This window comes from Amblyraja radiata, chromosome 4 (genome assembly GCF_010909765.2).
Source record: "Amblyraja radiata isolate CabotCenter1 chromosome 4, sAmbRad1.1.pri, whole genome shotgun sequence".
Classification (NCBI taxonomy): domain Eukaryota; kingdom Metazoa; phylum Chordata; class Chondrichthyes; order Rajiformes; family Rajidae; genus Amblyraja; species Amblyraja radiata.
The window spans coordinates 60,807,449-60,825,730 of record NC_045959.1 but is presented as its reverse complement, the minus strand read 5'-3'; the positions used below and the strand labels follow the sequence as shown (position 1 = coordinate 60,825,730).

The window sequence follows — 18,282 nt, the reverse complement described above, 5'->3', positions numbered from 1 at the left end:
GAGATTCCATCTACTGTACAAGGAGTGAGTCAGATGGAAGTCATCAGTCAATGTGCTATGCCTCCAGATATCCTTTCTTGTGGTATTGAGCCAAAACCAATGTGGCAATGAATTCATATTGAGGTTAATGAGTGCATAGCAAAGGAGGGGCAAGGGGAGGGGGGGGGGAGTGAATCTGGGACCAATAAATAGAAATGGTGTTGTAAGACAAATGAGAATATCTCTATTAAGTACAAATCATTAAAGCCAGGCCTGAAGTTCTTTGGATATTACACTCTATTAACTGTTTTGTGTACTTTCACCACTTATGGTTTAAGTACAAATAAGACCCATAAGACATAGGAACAGAATTAGACCATTAGGCCCATCAAGTCTACTCCACCATTCATTCATAGCTGATCGATCTTTCGCTGCCTTCTCCCCATAACCCCTGACACCCGTACTAATCAAGAACTTCCCTATCTTCTTTGTAAAAATAACCAATGACGGCCTCCGCAGCTGTCCGTGACAATGAATTCTACAGATTCATCCCATTTTGGCTCGAGAAATTCCTCCTCATCCCAATACTAAAGGTAAGTCCTTTTATTCTGAGGTTGTGCCCTCTTATCCTTGAATGAGGAGTTTCTGAGGATGTTCGAGAGGATATTTAAGACTCACCTGCTTACTGTAGTTTGGAAGTCATCTATAGACGAGGCTTAAGGGCCTGTCCCCTGTACGAGATAATTCAAGAGTTCTCCCGAGTTCTCCCCTGATTCGAGCTCATGTAATATACGTAGCGGGTACGTAGGAGTTCGTGGATGTCACGTAGCGGCTCGTACGAGTAGCGGTAGGTACTCGGGAAATTCGGTAAACTCGTGCCTTTTTTTCAACACTGTGAAAAATGTCCACGGAGAACAAAATATTCGTGATGAAAAAAATTGTGACTTTTTACTCGTACGAGCCCCTATGTACACGTTACGTACATTACACGAGCTCAAATCAGGAGAGAACTCGGGAGAACTCTTGAATTACTTCGTACAGTGGGACAGGCCCTTTAGGTATGGGCTTTATGGATATTCGTAATGTCATAAGGAACAATAGTGAATCAAATAGGTATTTACTGGTTTTATGATCCTAACTGTTGTTCCAACTTTTTATTAATTTAAAAACTCATTCCAAATTTCCTAGCTTCAAATGTCCTAACTGTTGTGGAAGTATTTGAACTTGTCTTGAATCTTTAGTTCAGGCCTCTAGCGTTCCCTGGAACACTGCAGCTGAAGGCACTGCAAGAATACTTTCAACCTAAGAACTGAAAAGTTTCATGAGACTGACTTTCCGATAGTTTCCCAAGAAATTTAAATAAAAGATATTAATGTAATGAAGATAGACCCAAATTGCTGGAGTAACTCAGCGACACAGGCAGCATCTCTGGAGAGAAGAAATGGGTCATGCTTTGGGTCGAGGCCCTTCAGACTGAGAGTCAGGGGAGTGGGTGATACAGAGACAAGGAAGTGTAAGGTGTGAGAACAAAACATAAAAGGGGGTGGAGATCAAGGAAAATGAAGAACAGATCATTGTTGGCTAGGAGAAGGTAACAACAAAGCAAAGAGAGATAAAATGTAATCAGGGACAATCAGAACTGGGAAGGGGAGGGGATGGAGAGAGAGGGAAAGCAAGGGTTACTCAAAGTTAGAGAAGTCAATATTCATACCTCTGGGTGTAAGCTGCCGAAGTGAAATATGAGGTGCTGTTCCTCCAATTTGTGCTGGGCCAGGACAGAAAGGTCAGTGTGGGAATGGGAGGGGGAGTGAACGTGTTTAGCAACCGGGAGATCAGGTAGATTTAGGCAGACTGAGCAGAGGTGTTCAGTGAAATGGTCGCCAAGCCTGCGCTTGGTCTTGACCAAGTAATAGAAACATAGAAACATAGACAATAGGTGCAGGAGGAGGCCATTCGGCCCTTCGAGCCAGCACCGCCATTCATTGTGATCATGGCTGATCGTCCCCTATCAATAACCCGTGCCTGCCTTCTCCCTATATCCCTTGACTCCACTAGCCCCTAGAGCTCTATCTAACTCTCTCTTAAATCCATCCAGTGACTTGGCCTCCACTGCCCTCTGTGGCAGGGAATTCCATAAATTCACAACTCCCTGGGTGAAAAAGTTTTTTCTCACCTCAGTCTTAAATGAACTCCCCTTTATTCTAAGACTGTGGCCCCTGGTTCTGGAATCGCCCAACATTGGGAACATTTTTCCTGAATCTAGCTTGCCCAGTCCTTTTATAATTTTATATGTTTCTATAAGATCTCCCCTCATCCTTCTAAACTCCAGTGAATACAAGCCTAGTCTTTTCAATCTTTCCTCAGATGACAGTCCCGCCATCCCAGGGATCAATCTCGTGAACCTACGCTGCACTGCCTCAATCACAAGGATGTCCTTCCTCAAATTAGGAGACCAAAACTGTACACAATACTCCAGATGTGGTCTCGCCAGAGCCCTATACAACTGCAGAAGAACATCTTTACTTCTATACTGAAATCCTCTTGTTATGAAGGCCAACATTCCATTAGCTTTCTTCACTGCCTGCTGTGCCTCTAAGCCAACTTTCAGTGACCGGTGTACAAGGACGCCCAGGTCTCTCTGTACCTCCCCCTTACCTAACCTAACCCCACTGAGATAATAATTTGCCCCCTTGTTTTTGCTGCCAAAGTGGATAACCTCACATTTATCTATATTATACTGCATCTGCCACGCATCTGCCCACTCACTCAACCTGTCCAGGTCACCCTGCAACCTCCTAACATCCTCTTCACAGTTCACACTGCCACCCAGCTTTGTGTCATCCGCAAACTTGCTGGTGTTGCTCCTAATTCCCTCTTCCAAATCATTAATATAAATGGTAAACAGTTGCGGCCCCAACACCGAGCCTTGCGGCACTCCACTCGCCACTGCCTGCCATTCTGAAAAAGACCCGTCCACTACTACTCTTTGCTTCCTGTCTGCCAACCAATTTTCTATCCATGTCAACACCCTACCCCCAATACCATGTGCTCTAATTTTAGTCACCAGTCTCCCGTGTGGGACCTTATCAAAGGCTTTCTGAAAGTCTAGATACACTACATCCACTGGCACCCCTTCATCCATTTTACTTGTCACACCCTCAAATAATTCCAGAAGATTAGTCAAGCATGATTTCCCTTTCATAAATCCATGTTGACTTGGACTAATCCTTTTACTGCTATCCAAATGCCCCATTATTACCTCTTTAATAATTGACTCCAGCATCTTTCCCACCATCGAAGTCAGGCTAACGTCTGTAATAAACGGGCTTTGCTGTCAAGGCAAGTATTTTCTACCCATCCCTAATTGCCCCAGAGAATGTGGGTGAACCACTTTGATGACCTCTTGTGAAGATCCTTCAGTACTGTTGAGTAAGGGTTTATAGAACCTGTGCCCATTGCTAGGCATTAAGTACCATGCTACTAGTGACAGAAAAATGACCCTTCAGACTGAAAGGGGTCCCAACCTGAAATGTCACCTACCCCATGTTCTCCAGACATGCTGCCTGACCCCCTGAGTTACTCGAGCACTTTGTGTCTTTTTTTGTACACCAGCATCTGCAGTTTCTTGTTTCTCCAATGACAGAAACATTTTTGGATGACCGTGAAAGAAAAAATTGATGAAAGTTCAAATATTCTATTTGCAGATTCCCTCACTTCTGCTTATAACATCATTAAATCATTCCCTGTAACTGTGGTGCTTTATTTATATTTAACTGTTTAGAAATTTTTTTAATTTGTGTGCCAAATGCAAGTCAGATTATGTTTTAAATGCGTCAAAAATCAACACGGCCTGGGTGGCACGGTGGCGCAGCGGTAGAGTTGCTGCTTTACAGCATCAGAGAGCCAGGTTCGATCCTGACTACGGGTGCTGCCTGCATGGAGTTTGTATGTTTCCTCTGTGATCTGCGTGGTTCCTGCCAGGTACACTGGTTTCCTCCTACACTCCACAGATATACAGGTTTGTGGGCTAATTGGCTTGGTAAAATTGTAAATTGTCCCCAGTGTGGGTAGGATAGTGTTAGTGTGCAGGAATCCCTGGTCGGCATGGATTCAGTGGGCCGAACGACCGTTTTCCGCGGCTGTATCTCTAAACTAAACTAAACAGATCTTCTCTTGATAAGAGTGTACATATTTTTTTATATAGACATAATACTAACTGACTATATTTTATCCAGACCCAGAAACGACAGATGGCCAACGTCATAAAGAGCCATCTACTGATGTGCAAAGCCTGAAAATACAGCAGTTGGAATATGAAGTACAACGTCTTAACCAGGTTCTGGAAAAAATGCAGGCTTCAGTAACAGGACTGGGGGACAGTCTGAGGCACACTGTCCAGGAAGATACAAGCAAAACACTTGCAACCTTGTTGAACAATCTAAGGTTCTCTGGCAGTGCTGTTGGCTTCGAGACTACCCATGAGAATGGAGACACAGTTTATCAATCGGGAATGGGTGAGGTGATGTCTAGGTTAACAGAAGTAAAGGACACATTGAAGAATAAGAGTGATATGTTGGATGAACTTCACGGAATGGTGAGTGGGCATGATGGACAATTGAAACAGCTGATGGAAGTAGCCCAAGGACCTATCGCTACTCATTCTCCTTTTGCCAATGGCGACTTTTACCAGTCTTACATTGACGGCAAATTTAAAACTCTGAGGGAAGAGATGATGCTCGGCATTGACATGAAGTTTGCAGATCTGAAGAACTCCTGCGAGTACAAGCTAATGTCTCTCAAGCATCAGTGCGAGGAAAATGAATTGCAGTATGAAAACATGGAAAGACGACTCGACGAGAAAGAGGATGGACTGAGAAAGGAGATCGATAATATCAGAAAGGTTCAGCAGGAATCACCAGGTCATTACAACTGCTGTGCTTCCATAAGCACCTTAAAACGCCGATTGAATAACATGGACATAAGGGTCTACAGAATAGCAGATGCAAACCAGGCGTTGAACGCTAGATTGGACAATGAACTGGAGCGTTTTACCACCTTTAATCTAGAAAACATTTTTGGTGAGAGACTGGAAGAAATTGAATCTCGAATAAATGTGACGGAGAGGAATGCCGAGGAGCACTGCTTTTACATTGAGTACAGTCTGAGAGGACATATCGACACTGAAGTTGATGGTGTTAAGGGACTGCTTAAGAAAGAGCTCCAGTTGTTACGGACCAAACATGACAATGATTTGGCACTGATTGGCAACACAACTTTTGCTGCTGCGATAGACAGCGAGCTAGAATCGATACTCCAGAAAGATTTGTATTCCAGGAATGATCAAATCAATAATATCATGGAGCATATTGAGAACAGGTTACAAGAGTTGGAAAATGTATGTCAGAGCGGCTGTACATCTGATGCCAGGGAGATGAGGGACATCAGGAAGGATTTAGAAACCTGCAAGAATAACGACAAAGAGTTGTTCCTAAAAACTGAGCAAAATTTGCATCTTTTTACGTCTCTGAACTGCACAGTTCATGAAGGTTTCAGGAAGGTTCAAGATAATACAGACTTGCAAACGACGCACAGAGAAATCAACAAATTGAAATTTATCTTGAACTCCATTGAGGATACCGTACAAACTCAGTGGGAAGGTCTGAACAAGAGCTCTGAAGCACTCTTAACCGTCGAGTCCTCTTTAACGAAGAGGCAACAGGAGTTCCTGGATAAGATTTACAAGCTGCAAGAAAAGGACAGGAACTTGGAAACACAGCTGCAGAGGAATGAGAGCCAGTTAAACGAAATGAAGGAACAACTGGAGCAGCTCACAGGTCAGATGGCAAAAGACATTAACGAGTGTAAGCACGGTACCCAAGGCATCCAGAAGGAAGTCTCCCATATTGACAGCAAGATCGCACACATTGAAAACGTTTGCAGTAAGCTGGATAATATTTCTGGCAGCCTCCAGCGAATTAAAGATGGACTGAACAAACATGTCAGTAGTCTTTGGAACTGCATCCATCAGATAAACGAAACTGTAAAATGGCACACCACAGATATAGTCACACTGAAGAAACCTACTCGCCGACTCCGAATCAAAAGCCCCAAAATTAGACACAAAGTTGATGGTTTCCTTCCACGTCACCCCATACCAGGTAAGGTTCATTAACTTGGACATATTTAGTCTCTTCCTGGGTTGCTTGAAATTCAGACTCTTGTCACCTGTTGAGGAACATGTTATGTTTTGACTTGTGTAGAAAGGAACTGCAGATGTTGGTCTATACTGAAGACAGACACAAGTGCTGGAGTAACTTTGCGGGTCAGGCAACATCTCTGGAAAAAAAGGATGAGTGACATTTTGGGGTCTGAAGATGGGACCTGTACCGAAATGTCACCCTTCCTCTTTCAATAGGCAACAGATAATAGGTGCAGGAGTAGGCCATTTGGCCCTTTGAGCCAGCACCGCCATTTACTGTGATCATGGGTGATCATCCACATTCCATACCCCGTTCCTGCCTTCTCACCATATCCCCTGACTCCGCAATCTTTAAGAGCTCTATCTATTCCCCCAGAGATGCTGCCTGGCCTGCTGAGTTTCTCCAGCATTTTGTGGCTATGTTTTAACGTGTTATGTGCTCATGAAATGCACATCTTATAAGTATCCAATGGGCGGCATGGTGGCACAGCAGTAGAGTTCGATCCTGACTACGGTTGCTGTCTGTGCGGAGTTTGTATCTTCTCCCTGTGACCGTGTGGGTTTTCTCCGGGTGCTCCAGTTTCCCCCCACACTCCAAAGATGTGCGGGTTTTTTAGGTTAATTGACTTTTGGTGTTGAGTAAATCACACATACTCACAGATCTGGCATAACAGTATTTATTGAGTAACATGTGCAACACACTACAGCATGTTACTCCTACCATGCAGCAGTACTGACTGGCAGCACATGTCGGGTTGCGATAATATGAATGGTGTGGTAGTAGGCGGAGCTTATAATAATAAAGCGCTACATTGGTTAGTAAGTAAAGTAACCAATTTCTTTCCTTGTAAGAATAAAAAGTGAAACACATCTACAATAAAGTGATATATATGTATAAGCACGTTATTAGGTGCTGATTGATTAATAATGGAACCGAAACGTTACTAGCGCATACAGGGAAGTTCAGATGGTTCAACCTAAGTCCCCGTATCTAAGGGGCGGCCTACAAACCTGTAGGGTAGTTGGGATGACTGCTTTGTGACCCTTGATAACGACACCGTTCTGCAGCACCAGTTCGTCGCGGACCAGGTAGTATGGGCGAATAGGAAGTGGATCCCGATATTGTTTATCCGGCCAGCCACGCCGGATGACTGAAGACAGTAGTGTAGAGTTGTATCCACAGCCGTATGCTCTGCCAGGTCGCCTAGGCATTCTGTTGGTACATATGACACCATTACTGTAACTGGTCATTTTCAGACGGCTGTTGTTCGCAGGTTCTTCGTGGGGCTTTTGATAGCTCTTGATAATTATGAATTATCCCTCGTGTGGGATAGTGTTACATAGAAACATAGAAAATAGGTGCAGGAGTAGGCCATTCGGCCCTTCGAGCCTGCACCGCCATTCAATATGATCATGGCTGATCATCCAACTCAGTATCCCGTACCTGCCTTCTCTCCATACCCCCTGATCCCCTTAGCCACAAGGGCCACATCTAACTCCCTCTTAAATATAGCCAATGAACTGGCCTCAACCACCTTCTGTGGCAGAGAATTCCACAGATTCACCACTCTCTGTGTGAAAAATGTTTAAGGATAAGGGGGAAATCTTTTAGGACCGAGATGAGGAAAACATTTTTCACACAGAGAGTGGTGAATCTCTGGAATTCTTTGCCACAGAAGGTAGTTGAGCCCTGGGATGGTTCAGGTCCTATCTGGCAGACAGAACCATGCGTGTAAGCCTTGCTGGCTTTGAATCCTCCTCCACTCCCTTGGTATATGGGGTTCCACAGGGCTCAATTTTAGGGCCCCTGCTCTTCTCCTTATACCTACTTCCTCTGGGCTCAATTTTAAGAAGGCATGGCATCTCCTTTCACTTTTATGCAGATGATAGCCAGTTATATATGCCACTCAGGAAAGAAGAAGACTATTCTCTAAAATCACTTTTGTCTTGTCTTGAGGACATTAAGTCCTGGATGGCCTTAAACTTTCTGGGACTTAATGAAGAGAAGACAGAGGTGATTTTGTTTGGCCCCAATGGCTGCCGTGAACCTCCCTTTGTTGACTTGGGTCCACTGGCATTGTCTGTAAAGCCAACCGTCTTGAACCTGGGTTTTAGGATGGACGGTGATTTTAAACTAGACAAACAAATAGGCGCGGTGGTTAAGTCCAGCTTCTTTCACCTAAGGAAGCTGGCAAAGGTGAAGCCCATTCTCGAGCGGGAGCATTTTGAAACAGTAATCCATGCCTTTATTACATCTAGGCTGGATTACTGTAACGCACTCTACTCTGGAGTCGCACGAGCTTCATTGGCTCGTCTCCAGCTTGTTCAAAATGCTGCCGCTCGCCTTTTGACTGGAACTCGAAAGAGGGAGCACATTACGCCAATTTTGGCCTCCCTACACTGGCTCCCAGTGCACTTTCGAGTTCATTTCAAAATTCTTTTATTTGTTTTTAAATCGTTGAATGGGCTCGCCCCCGCCTTACCTCTCTGAGCTGCTCCACCTATATGCTCCTGCCCGGTGCCTCAGGTCAGCTGATCAGCTGCTCCTTGAGGTACCAAGGTCTAAGCGGAAGCTCAGAGGGGATAGAGCCTTTTCTGTTGCTGCTCCGGCACTCTGGAACACCTTGCCGCTGCACATCAGACAGGCCCCCTCACTGTCCATCTTCAAATCCTCCCTAAAAACATATTTTTATTCTTTGGCTTTCGACACTGGCTGAGGCATTGCTCCTGTTTTTAGTGCTTTTAATGTCTTTTAATTTTTAGTGTGTTTTTTATAGTCCTTCGTTTTACGGTTTTTAATGGTTTTTAATTGTTTGTAATAGCTTTTTGTTCATGATTTCTCATGTACAGCACTTTGTGGCAACTGTAGTTGTTTAAAGTGCTTTATAAATAAAGTTATTATTATTATGTATAAATAAAGTTATTATTATCTCTTAGGGTTTACAGAATTAAGGGATATGAGGAGAAAGCAGGAACGGAGTACTGATTCTGGATCAGCCATGATCATATTGAATGGCAGTGCTGGCTCGAAGATGGCCTGCTCTTGCACCTATTTTCTGTTTCAATTAAACATTGAACCTCAGGCAATATACTATAATGTTGCAATGATATCCTTAATTTATGCTAGTTCCCAACATAACCACCTCTAGTGACAGATGTAGAAATGGCAGTACATCATGCTGGTTTTAATTAACTCAACATGTTCTCTTCAGGCACTGCCTGACTTGGGAAGAACAAAACCTATGCTTATTGTGCCGAAAGTCTTTTATATTTAAAGTGAAAGAGTTTCACACATTATATCACTTTTCTGAAACCCTAGCTCAGACAATAGTTTTCATTCAATATTCATTTATAAATAGTTGACACCACTCTAACGACAGCTGTGTTTCGCAGTGTTGTCATTGGAACAACTAGATACACGCCAATTCTTATTTTGTTCATGAAACCAATTCAGTGTCTGAGCCAAGTCCAGAATTGGAGTCAGTGGCAGATTTAAATGTTCCTAAAGGGGAAGATTTGGGCATCCCTTGTCTGACATTTCATTCATCCAATTCCTACCTTAAGTTAAAACAGGGTGACTATTGATATTTGATGGCCTTCAATGCCTCTTGTTTTGTTCCATTTTGGCACTTGATTTATAAAAATATTATTTCCTCGTCACATATTCCTAATTCTATAATCATCCAGTTTTGATTTCCTGTTGTTTTGGAGTTCTGATGTACATTTTGGCTGGCTCTCCCAGTGTCAAAATCATTAGTCTCCGATGTCTGTTTTCGTATTTTCTATGCTTGATATATTTGCAGTTTTCTTAAAAAAACAGAATCCTGCCCTGTCTTTGGAAGCCAGCCAAGAGGAAATGGAGAATAATATGTTTCTGGTGTGAAAGCCCTGTAACTGATGGTCTGATGGTGTGAATGCTCTGTAACTGATGGTGTTCTCGTACGCTGGCCAGGGTGGAAATGGACGATCTTACAAGATAGGATCCAGGCACCATGCACTTCCCCTTTCAGATACTCCTTATCTGTACCATTATCCCCTGCAGACCAATCTTAACCTTAGAACCGGTGAAACCCCTTGTACGTACGTGCCTGTTCAATGTCAGAGTTGGGTGTCTAATAATTTTCTTGTTAGCCACCCAGAATCACTGATGCCAAAATGTGCTTGCTGTAAATTCCATAAATATTCTTACTCATGCACTTTGGTTGCCAGACCTTCAAATTGAACGTTATTTTTCTTATTGATTCCCCTTCGTGACCTCATTGCTTCCAATGACTATAACCTTTTCAAGCCTGGTGGCTGCCTGGAGGCTAAATTTGATGGATAGATCTTTCTTCATGGGAGAATCCATCTTCTCCCTCATTCATCAGTCTGGATTTGACGATCACTTGAAGCACTCCAACCTCTCCCATTTAAAACCTTGTTTACATCTGATATCCATGATCAACCTTTTATTGATAAAATGCATCTCTTGATGCTCCTGAACACATCATCAGTGATTTAACCTGGGGTCATTGGGTGTTTCGGGTCTTTCAACATCAGACACTCTCCCTCGCCCAGGCGACCCAGCCATGGTTGATCGAACCACGACTTGTGTTCGGTGGCATTTGCTCCTCCCCATGGACCTCCTCTCCTGATGTTTATGAAACACCATTTCTCCAAGGTTTTTGAAGGCTCCACTTCAATGCACGGTGATTGTGCATTTAATTGCGCTGAAACATAAGATCCTGCGGGACTGTGACAGGATGGATGTTGAGAGATCTTTCCTCTTGCAGGATAACTCAGAGCTTGGGGTCACTGTACAAAAAAAGTTAATGGATTGGCCATTTACAATAGAGTCGCACATCTTTGTAACTCTCTTCCTCAAAAGGCCTAGTGGAAGTAAAAGGTGGCACGGTGGCGCAGCAGTAATGTTCCTGCCTTACAGCGCCAGAGACCCGCGTTCGATCCTGATTATGGGCTGCAGTCTGTACGGAGTTTGTACGTTTTTGTTTTGGTTAGATCTGCCGTGATATTTGTACATGCAGAACAGACTTAAGAGGCTGAATACCCTGCTTCCTGTCATAATTCATATGTTTGTATGATGTTGAATAATGTGGCAGAATCTTAGCTGCTTCCTCAGTTCAAAACCAGTTTTTTTTTTTGGCTATTAAGGGTGGCAGTGCTGGCATTCCTGTGTGACATTATAACGGAGACCCACTACACCTGCTCATATATAATTCTGTATATAGAACCTGGAAAAGTACAGCAATGGAACATGCCCTCGGTCCACAAAGTCTGTACCACATATGATGCCACATATGATTAAACTAATCTCTGCCTGTACGTTACATATCCATAAGCCTTTTCTAACGATTGTATCTGCCTCCACCACCACCCCCGGTAGTGAGTTCCTGGCACTACTACCCTCTCTGTATATAAAACAAATCTTGCGCGGTACATCACCTTTAAACTTTGCTGTTTTCACCTTAAAGCTCTGCCCTCCAGTCTTTGACATTACCACTCCGCTTAAAAGGTTCTGCTGTCTATCCTACTTATGCCTCTCATCATTTTATCTGCTTCTATCAAGTCTCCTCTCAACTTCCAGCCGTGAAGCAAAAACAATCCAAGTTTTATACCTCCTTCTCGCTAATACACCCTAATCCAGGCATCATACTCTTCTGCATCCACTCCAAATCCTCTACATCCTTCCTGTAATGAGGTGAATGGAACTGTGCACAAGTCTTATCGATTTGCGTCATGACTTCCTGACTCTTAAACTTAATGCCAAAACCAATGCAGGCAAGCATATCATATGTCTTGAAGAAAGGCACAAAAAGCTGGAGTAACTCAGCGGGACAGGCAGCATCTCTGGAGAGATGGAATGGGTGACATTTCGGGTCCTGACCCTTCTTCAGACTGAAGAATACATCATAGGTTTCTTTATTAATCTATCTACTTGCATTACCATTCTCGGGGGGCTATGCGCTTGGACCCCAATATCCCTCTGTACATTAATGCTTTTAAAGGTCTTGCCATTAACTGTATACTTTCCCATTACATTTGACTTTACAAAGTGCAACACCTTGCACTTGCTCGGATTCAAATCCAGCTGCTCTTTCTCCCATTTGTATGATGTTGATTATGGGCTACAGTCTGTACGGAGTCTGTACATCCCGCTGTATAATCTCACAGTCCGTAACTCCAGCAATTCTGAGGTTATCTGCAAACTTACTAACCAACCCATCAAACTTTATGTCCAAGTCATTTGTACATGTATCATAAACAGCAGAGGTCCCAACGTGGATCCCTCCACTGGTTACAGACCTACGCAGAACTCCACTGGTTACAGACCTACAGCCCGAATAACACTCTTCCACCACAACCTTCTGTCTTCTATGAAGAAGCCAGTTCTGAATCCATTTAACCAAATCATTGTGAATGCCACCCATATCAATCTGGATCATCCTACCATGGGGTCTTTATCAAATACCCAACTGAAACCAGGTAGAGAACACTCACCGCCTTACCCTCATCGATCACCTTTGACATCTCCTCAAAAAACTCGATCAAGTTAGTCAGGCATGACCTGCTGTACAAAGCCATGCCGACTGTCCCTAATTATCCCATTCATTTCCAAATGGGAATAAATCTTACCCTGCAGAACCCTCTCCAATAGCATCCCTACCACTAACATGAGGCTCACTGGATAGAGAAGATGCCAAGGCTCTGTATACACACGTACAATGTATGTGTTTGTCACTTGCATCTACCAGAGAATTTTGGTTCAGGTTATGCTATCCAAGTCATTTACTGTAGATGTCCCAACACAAATCCCTGTGGAACACTATTGGTTACAGACATCCAGCCTGAATAATGCCCTTCTACCACACCCTCTATCTTCCATCAGTAAGCTAGTTCCGAATCCATACCACCAAGTCACTGTGAATGCCATGCATCTTAATCTTCTGGATCATTAGGTTCTGTTGAGTGAAAGCATGGCTTACTAATGCTTCAAGGTCTGTTTTTCACATTCAGCTCCTTTGAAACATGTTTTTAATAATTTCACAGCCACAAAGATCTATTGGTTCTGTCTGGGTTTTAATTTTGTTTTGAACTTTGTTAACTTTCCATCCAATAACTTTGTAAGTGGTGAAAATGTTTATAAGATCAACAGAAATATGAAATAATAATGTAAAATGTTGGGGTGGGGGGTGGGGGGGGTGGGGGGGGGGGGGGGGGGGGGTCAGAAGATTAGGCAGTATCTGGGGAAAGAGAAGCAGTTAATGCTTTGTGTCAAACACTTCATCAGAATATCATAGAAACATAGAAAATACATGCAGGACTAGGCCATTTGGCCCTTTGAGACAGCACCACCATTCAATATGATCATGGCTGATCATCCAAAATTAGTACCCTGTTTCTGCTTTCTCCCCATATCCCTTGATTCCGTTAGCCCAAAGAGCTATGTCTAACCTTCTGTTGAAAACATCCAGTGAATTGGCCTCCATTGCATTCTGTGGCAGAGAATTCCACAGATTCACAACTTTCTGGGTGAAAATGTTTTTCTTCATCTCAGTCCTAAATGGCCAACCCCTTATTCTTAAACAGTGACCCCTGGTTCTGGACTCTCACAACATGGGGAACATTTTTCCTGCATCTAGCCTGTCCAATCCCTTAAAAAAATTATGTTTCTATAAGATAGCCTCTCATCCTTCTAAATTCCAGAATACAAGCCCAGTTGACCCATTCTTTCCTCATATGTCAGTCCCGCCATCCCGGGAATTAACCTGGTGAACCTACGCTGCACTCCCTCAATAGTACGAATGTCCTTTCTCAAATTAGGAGACCAAAACTGCACACAATACTCCTGTTGTAGTCTCACCAGGGCCCTGTACTACTGCAGTAGGACCTCCTTGCTCCTAAATTCAAATCCTTTTGCAAAGAAGGCAAACATGCCATGAGCTTTCTTCACTGCCTGCTGTATCTGCATGCTTACTTTCAGTGACTTATGTACAAGCACACCCAGGTCTCGTTGAACGTCCCCTTTTCCTAATCCGACACCATTCAGATAATAATCTGACTTCCTGTTCTTGGCACCATAGTGGATAACCTTACATTTATCCACATTACACTGCATCTGCCATGCATCTGCCCACTCACCCAACCTATCCAAGTCAACCTGCAGCCTCATAGCATTCTCCTCGCACCCAGCCACCCAGCTTTATGTCATCTGCAAACTTGGAGATGTTACATTTAATTCCCTCATCCAAATCGTTAACAAAATTGTAAATAACTGGAGTCCCAGCACTGAGCCTTGTCCCCCCTCTAGTCGCCGCCTGCCATTCTGAAAAGGACCCGTTAATTCCTACTCTTTGCTTGCTGTCTGCCAACCAGTTCTCTATCCATGTCAATACCCTAACCCCAATACCATGTACTCTAATTTTGCACAGTAATCGCTTATGTGGGACCTTGTTAAAGGCTTTTTTGAATACAATCCAAATACAACACATCCACTGGCTCTCCCTTATCCATTCTACTTGTTGCATACTCAAAAAATTCCAGATGATTAGTCAAGCATGATTTCCCCTTCATAAATCCATGCTGACTTTGATCGATCCCGTCACTGTTTTCCAAATGCGCTGTTATTACATCTTAATAATCGACTCAACCATCTTCCCCCTAATGATGTAAAGCTAACTGGAATGTGAATAAGGAATCAAGGACTATGAGGAAGGAGATACAAATCAGGATCCATGCCTTTGACAACAATTCAATAAGATCATTTTAGGAAACAGCATAGATTGGAGTTTGGCGAGTGGAGTGTAGCAGCCAGCATCAATGGTTTGCACAGACATTTCACTAATTAACTCTGAGAGAAAAGAGGCAATGTGGGACTAGCATTGATGGGCCACCTTGGTTGGCATGGACAATTTGGACTAAAGGGCCTGTTTCCACACTGTATGATTCCGATATCCATGGCTGGTTTTACCTTCAAGGGGGATGATAAAAATGGTAAAACGCCTGTGAGGTGATTACATTATTGAAGCTGCTAAGGTGTTTTATAAAATTACTAATTGTTTGCTAACATTCTACCATGGTTGTACTTTTAAAAAAAATAACCGGCCCATTGTTTTACTCAACGTCGATTCCTTGCACTTTTATCAATTATCATTAGTGGAAAGGTATTTTTGTTATTGCATTCAAGTACTGAAATATTATTGCTTTTTATATCTGTAGTCGATCAAGAACATGTCAAGTTACACCTTTATTAATGGGTGACATCATGATCACTGTTTTTTATCACTATATTTGGATATAGTTGGTCAACAATATAGGCAGTCAGTAAAATAGTCATATTCAACAGTTCGTAAGTGATAGGAGCAGAATTAGGCCATTTGGCCCATCAAGTTACTCTGCTATTCAATCATGGCTGATCTATCTCTCCCTCCTAACCCCATTCTCCTGCCTTCTCCCCATAACCCCTGACACCCATACTAATCAAGAATCTATCTACCTCTGCCTTAAAAATATCCATTGACTTGGCCTCCACAGCCTCCTGTGTGTCAGTGTGTCATGACAAGTGAAGTCATGTACAGGAAATTATTATTCGCACTCAGATTCCCAATTAAAACTATTGCTTAAATAGTACAGTTACTAATGCATCATCATTAATTTTCGAGGAAGACATTCTCTGACCTTGAATAACCTTTGAGGGTGTAGTTTCTATTGAAAACAAGAAGCAGTAGATGTCCTTGGTGTTGAATTTATATTTAGTGCAAGTTCACATCTTGAAGAGTAAATATGGCAGCCCTTGTAAGATCACCAAACAATATGCTTCAGAAGGAGGTACATGAGTCCAAGATGACTTAGTGTTAACCTGTTCAAGTCAACAGTTTCTTTTTGAAAGGTTGCATCTTCGGATATGTTTTGTATTAAATTGAAAACTAAGAACAAAAATACACATGATGAAGCACTGCCAAAGCCTAACAATCGGCCCGTGCAAAATCTGGAAGCAAATTGATAGCAGGTGTGGTCATAAAATTAGGCAATCCGGTCATCTTGGGATTGGTGAGATGTGAAATGTTTAATGGGATCCTGGTGCATGGAATTCATTAATTACATCATTCAAGCATGTGTTGGAATGCATGAAACTTCACCATTTCATAGACAAGACTGTGGAAATCCTTTCTTACCAGATGGCTCCGGGTCACTGTCTGGAGCCTAGGGAGATTATCTCTTGAGTTGCACGGATCAGATTTTTTTCTGGATCTTGTTAGGCTTTGAGGAGTAAAAGAAAAATCAATGAGATAATGGGTACTTTGAATCATCAATGTAATTATTTCATCCACCATACGCACACAGCTTGCCCCAATCATATCCATTAAGGAACAACATATTCCCTGTCACTACACGACAAGGGGAAAATACAAGTGAAAATGTTAAACATCAAAAAAGTATTGTTAATTTTTACTGAACTATATGCTTGAACTCCTCTCGTTGTTCATCTGCTAAAAGCTACGTCTGTTTGTGCGATATTTAACATGAACATTGATGGGTATTTTGATTTTCTTGATGTCCCTGTGATTTAATCAGCTCCAGGCAAGTTACTGCTGATGACCATCTGATCCTAATTATCTCAGAATCTCCCATTGTAACTATTAGAAGTTTCTTAAAATCAGCTGGTCTTTTAACAAGTTCTGAGCCAAAGTTGCCTGTTCAACGAGGAAAGGGGCTGTTAACTAAAAACACAAAACACAGACCTCTATTGGTTAGTGCACAAATATACAGCCAAGACATGCCTAATTTGCAACAGCTAAGCAATTTATACTCAATTCATCATATTTCAACCCATGCCAGTGCTTGCGTTACTACATAAGAATCATATTAAAACTTTCTTCTGGAAGGTCACGAAAGATGGTGGGTACATTTTAAGGGTCTCTTGTTGTAAAACTCTCTCGTACCCAAGGTCCAAAGTGAAGCATTGGGAAGAAACACAAATAAAAAGGTCCACCTCACATGCTGGTGCTGGGGGAGAGAGCTAGTATCTATTGGAAAGCTATTGGCATCTTAAGGGTTGGGCTGGGCCATTAGATATTCAGGGTAATATTGGATGGGGAATAGGTCTTGGTCTGGGTTTTAAACCGAAGATAGACACAAAAAACTGGAGAAACTCAGCAGGTTAGGCAGCATCTCTGGAAAAAAGGAATAAGTGACATTTTGGGTTAAGACCTTTCTTCAGTCTGAGAGTCAGGTGTAAAGGAAACGAGTAAAATAGACGGTGATATGGAGAGATATAGAACTAATTAATGAAAGATATGCAAAAAGTAACAATGATCAAGGAAAGGTGGAGCCCACAATGGTCCATTGTTGGTGTTGGGCTAGGTGATAATGAGTTATACAGACAGTGAAACTCAACACAATGACTAGAGATGCTGCCTGTCCCGCTGAGTTACTCCAGTTCATTTTGTGTCTATCTTCGGTTTAAAACAGCATCTGCAGTTCCTTCCTGCACATTGGTTTGGGTTTTATCAAGATCACTCTGCTCCAGATTTTGTCACTGGCTCAGTCAAAGAGTTTGCAGTGAGATTAACTGCCTGTAACATCAAGACAGCATTTAACTATTTAAAGAGGCAGGTACTGACAATCTCCAGCCCTCACGAGACATTTATTCTCTGTACCACTCATGCAGAGTGGCTGAAATGTGTACCACCTATAAAATGCACTGGAGTTACTCACTTAGGCTATTGCAACAGTACATTTCAAACCCATTGCCTCTCGGACCAAAGGTATTTGATGTGTGTGTGGGATCGCAACCAGCAATAACCTCCCCTCCAAGTCGTACATCATCTTGTACTTGGAGATACATTTCTGGTTCTTCATCCTCAATGGGTTTCAATTCTGGAACAGCACTGTGAGATTACCTTCACCAGAAGGGATGGGAGTTGGTTCAAATTGTTAAGGAGGAAATCAGAGGAGCAGCATTGACTCAGAAAATCCCATAGAGTCTGCTTAGTTGGAGCTAAGAAACATCGAAGGGCAGAAAATGGTGAGCATTGCTAACAGGCTCCCAAATAGTTGTGGTAATGTAGGTGAAGTAATTAAACAGTGAATTGGAAACTTGGAAA

At 42.7% G+C, this 18,282-nt stretch overlaps 1 protein-coding gene across 1 annotated transcript in view; it reads left to right on the top strand.

Annotated features, from left to right (window-relative positions):
- The window catches only part of emilin2 (elastin microfibril interfacer 2), a 66,257-nt gene that overhangs the window by 15,782 nt on the left and 32,193 nt on the right, over positions 1-18,282 (top strand). The window contains exon 4 of the mRNA XM_033019597.1: positions 4,215-6,137. Coding sequence (XP_032875488.1) covers positions 4,215-6,137 — 1,923 coding nt within the window. The remainder of the gene's footprint in view (positions 1-4,214; positions 6,138-18,282) is intronic.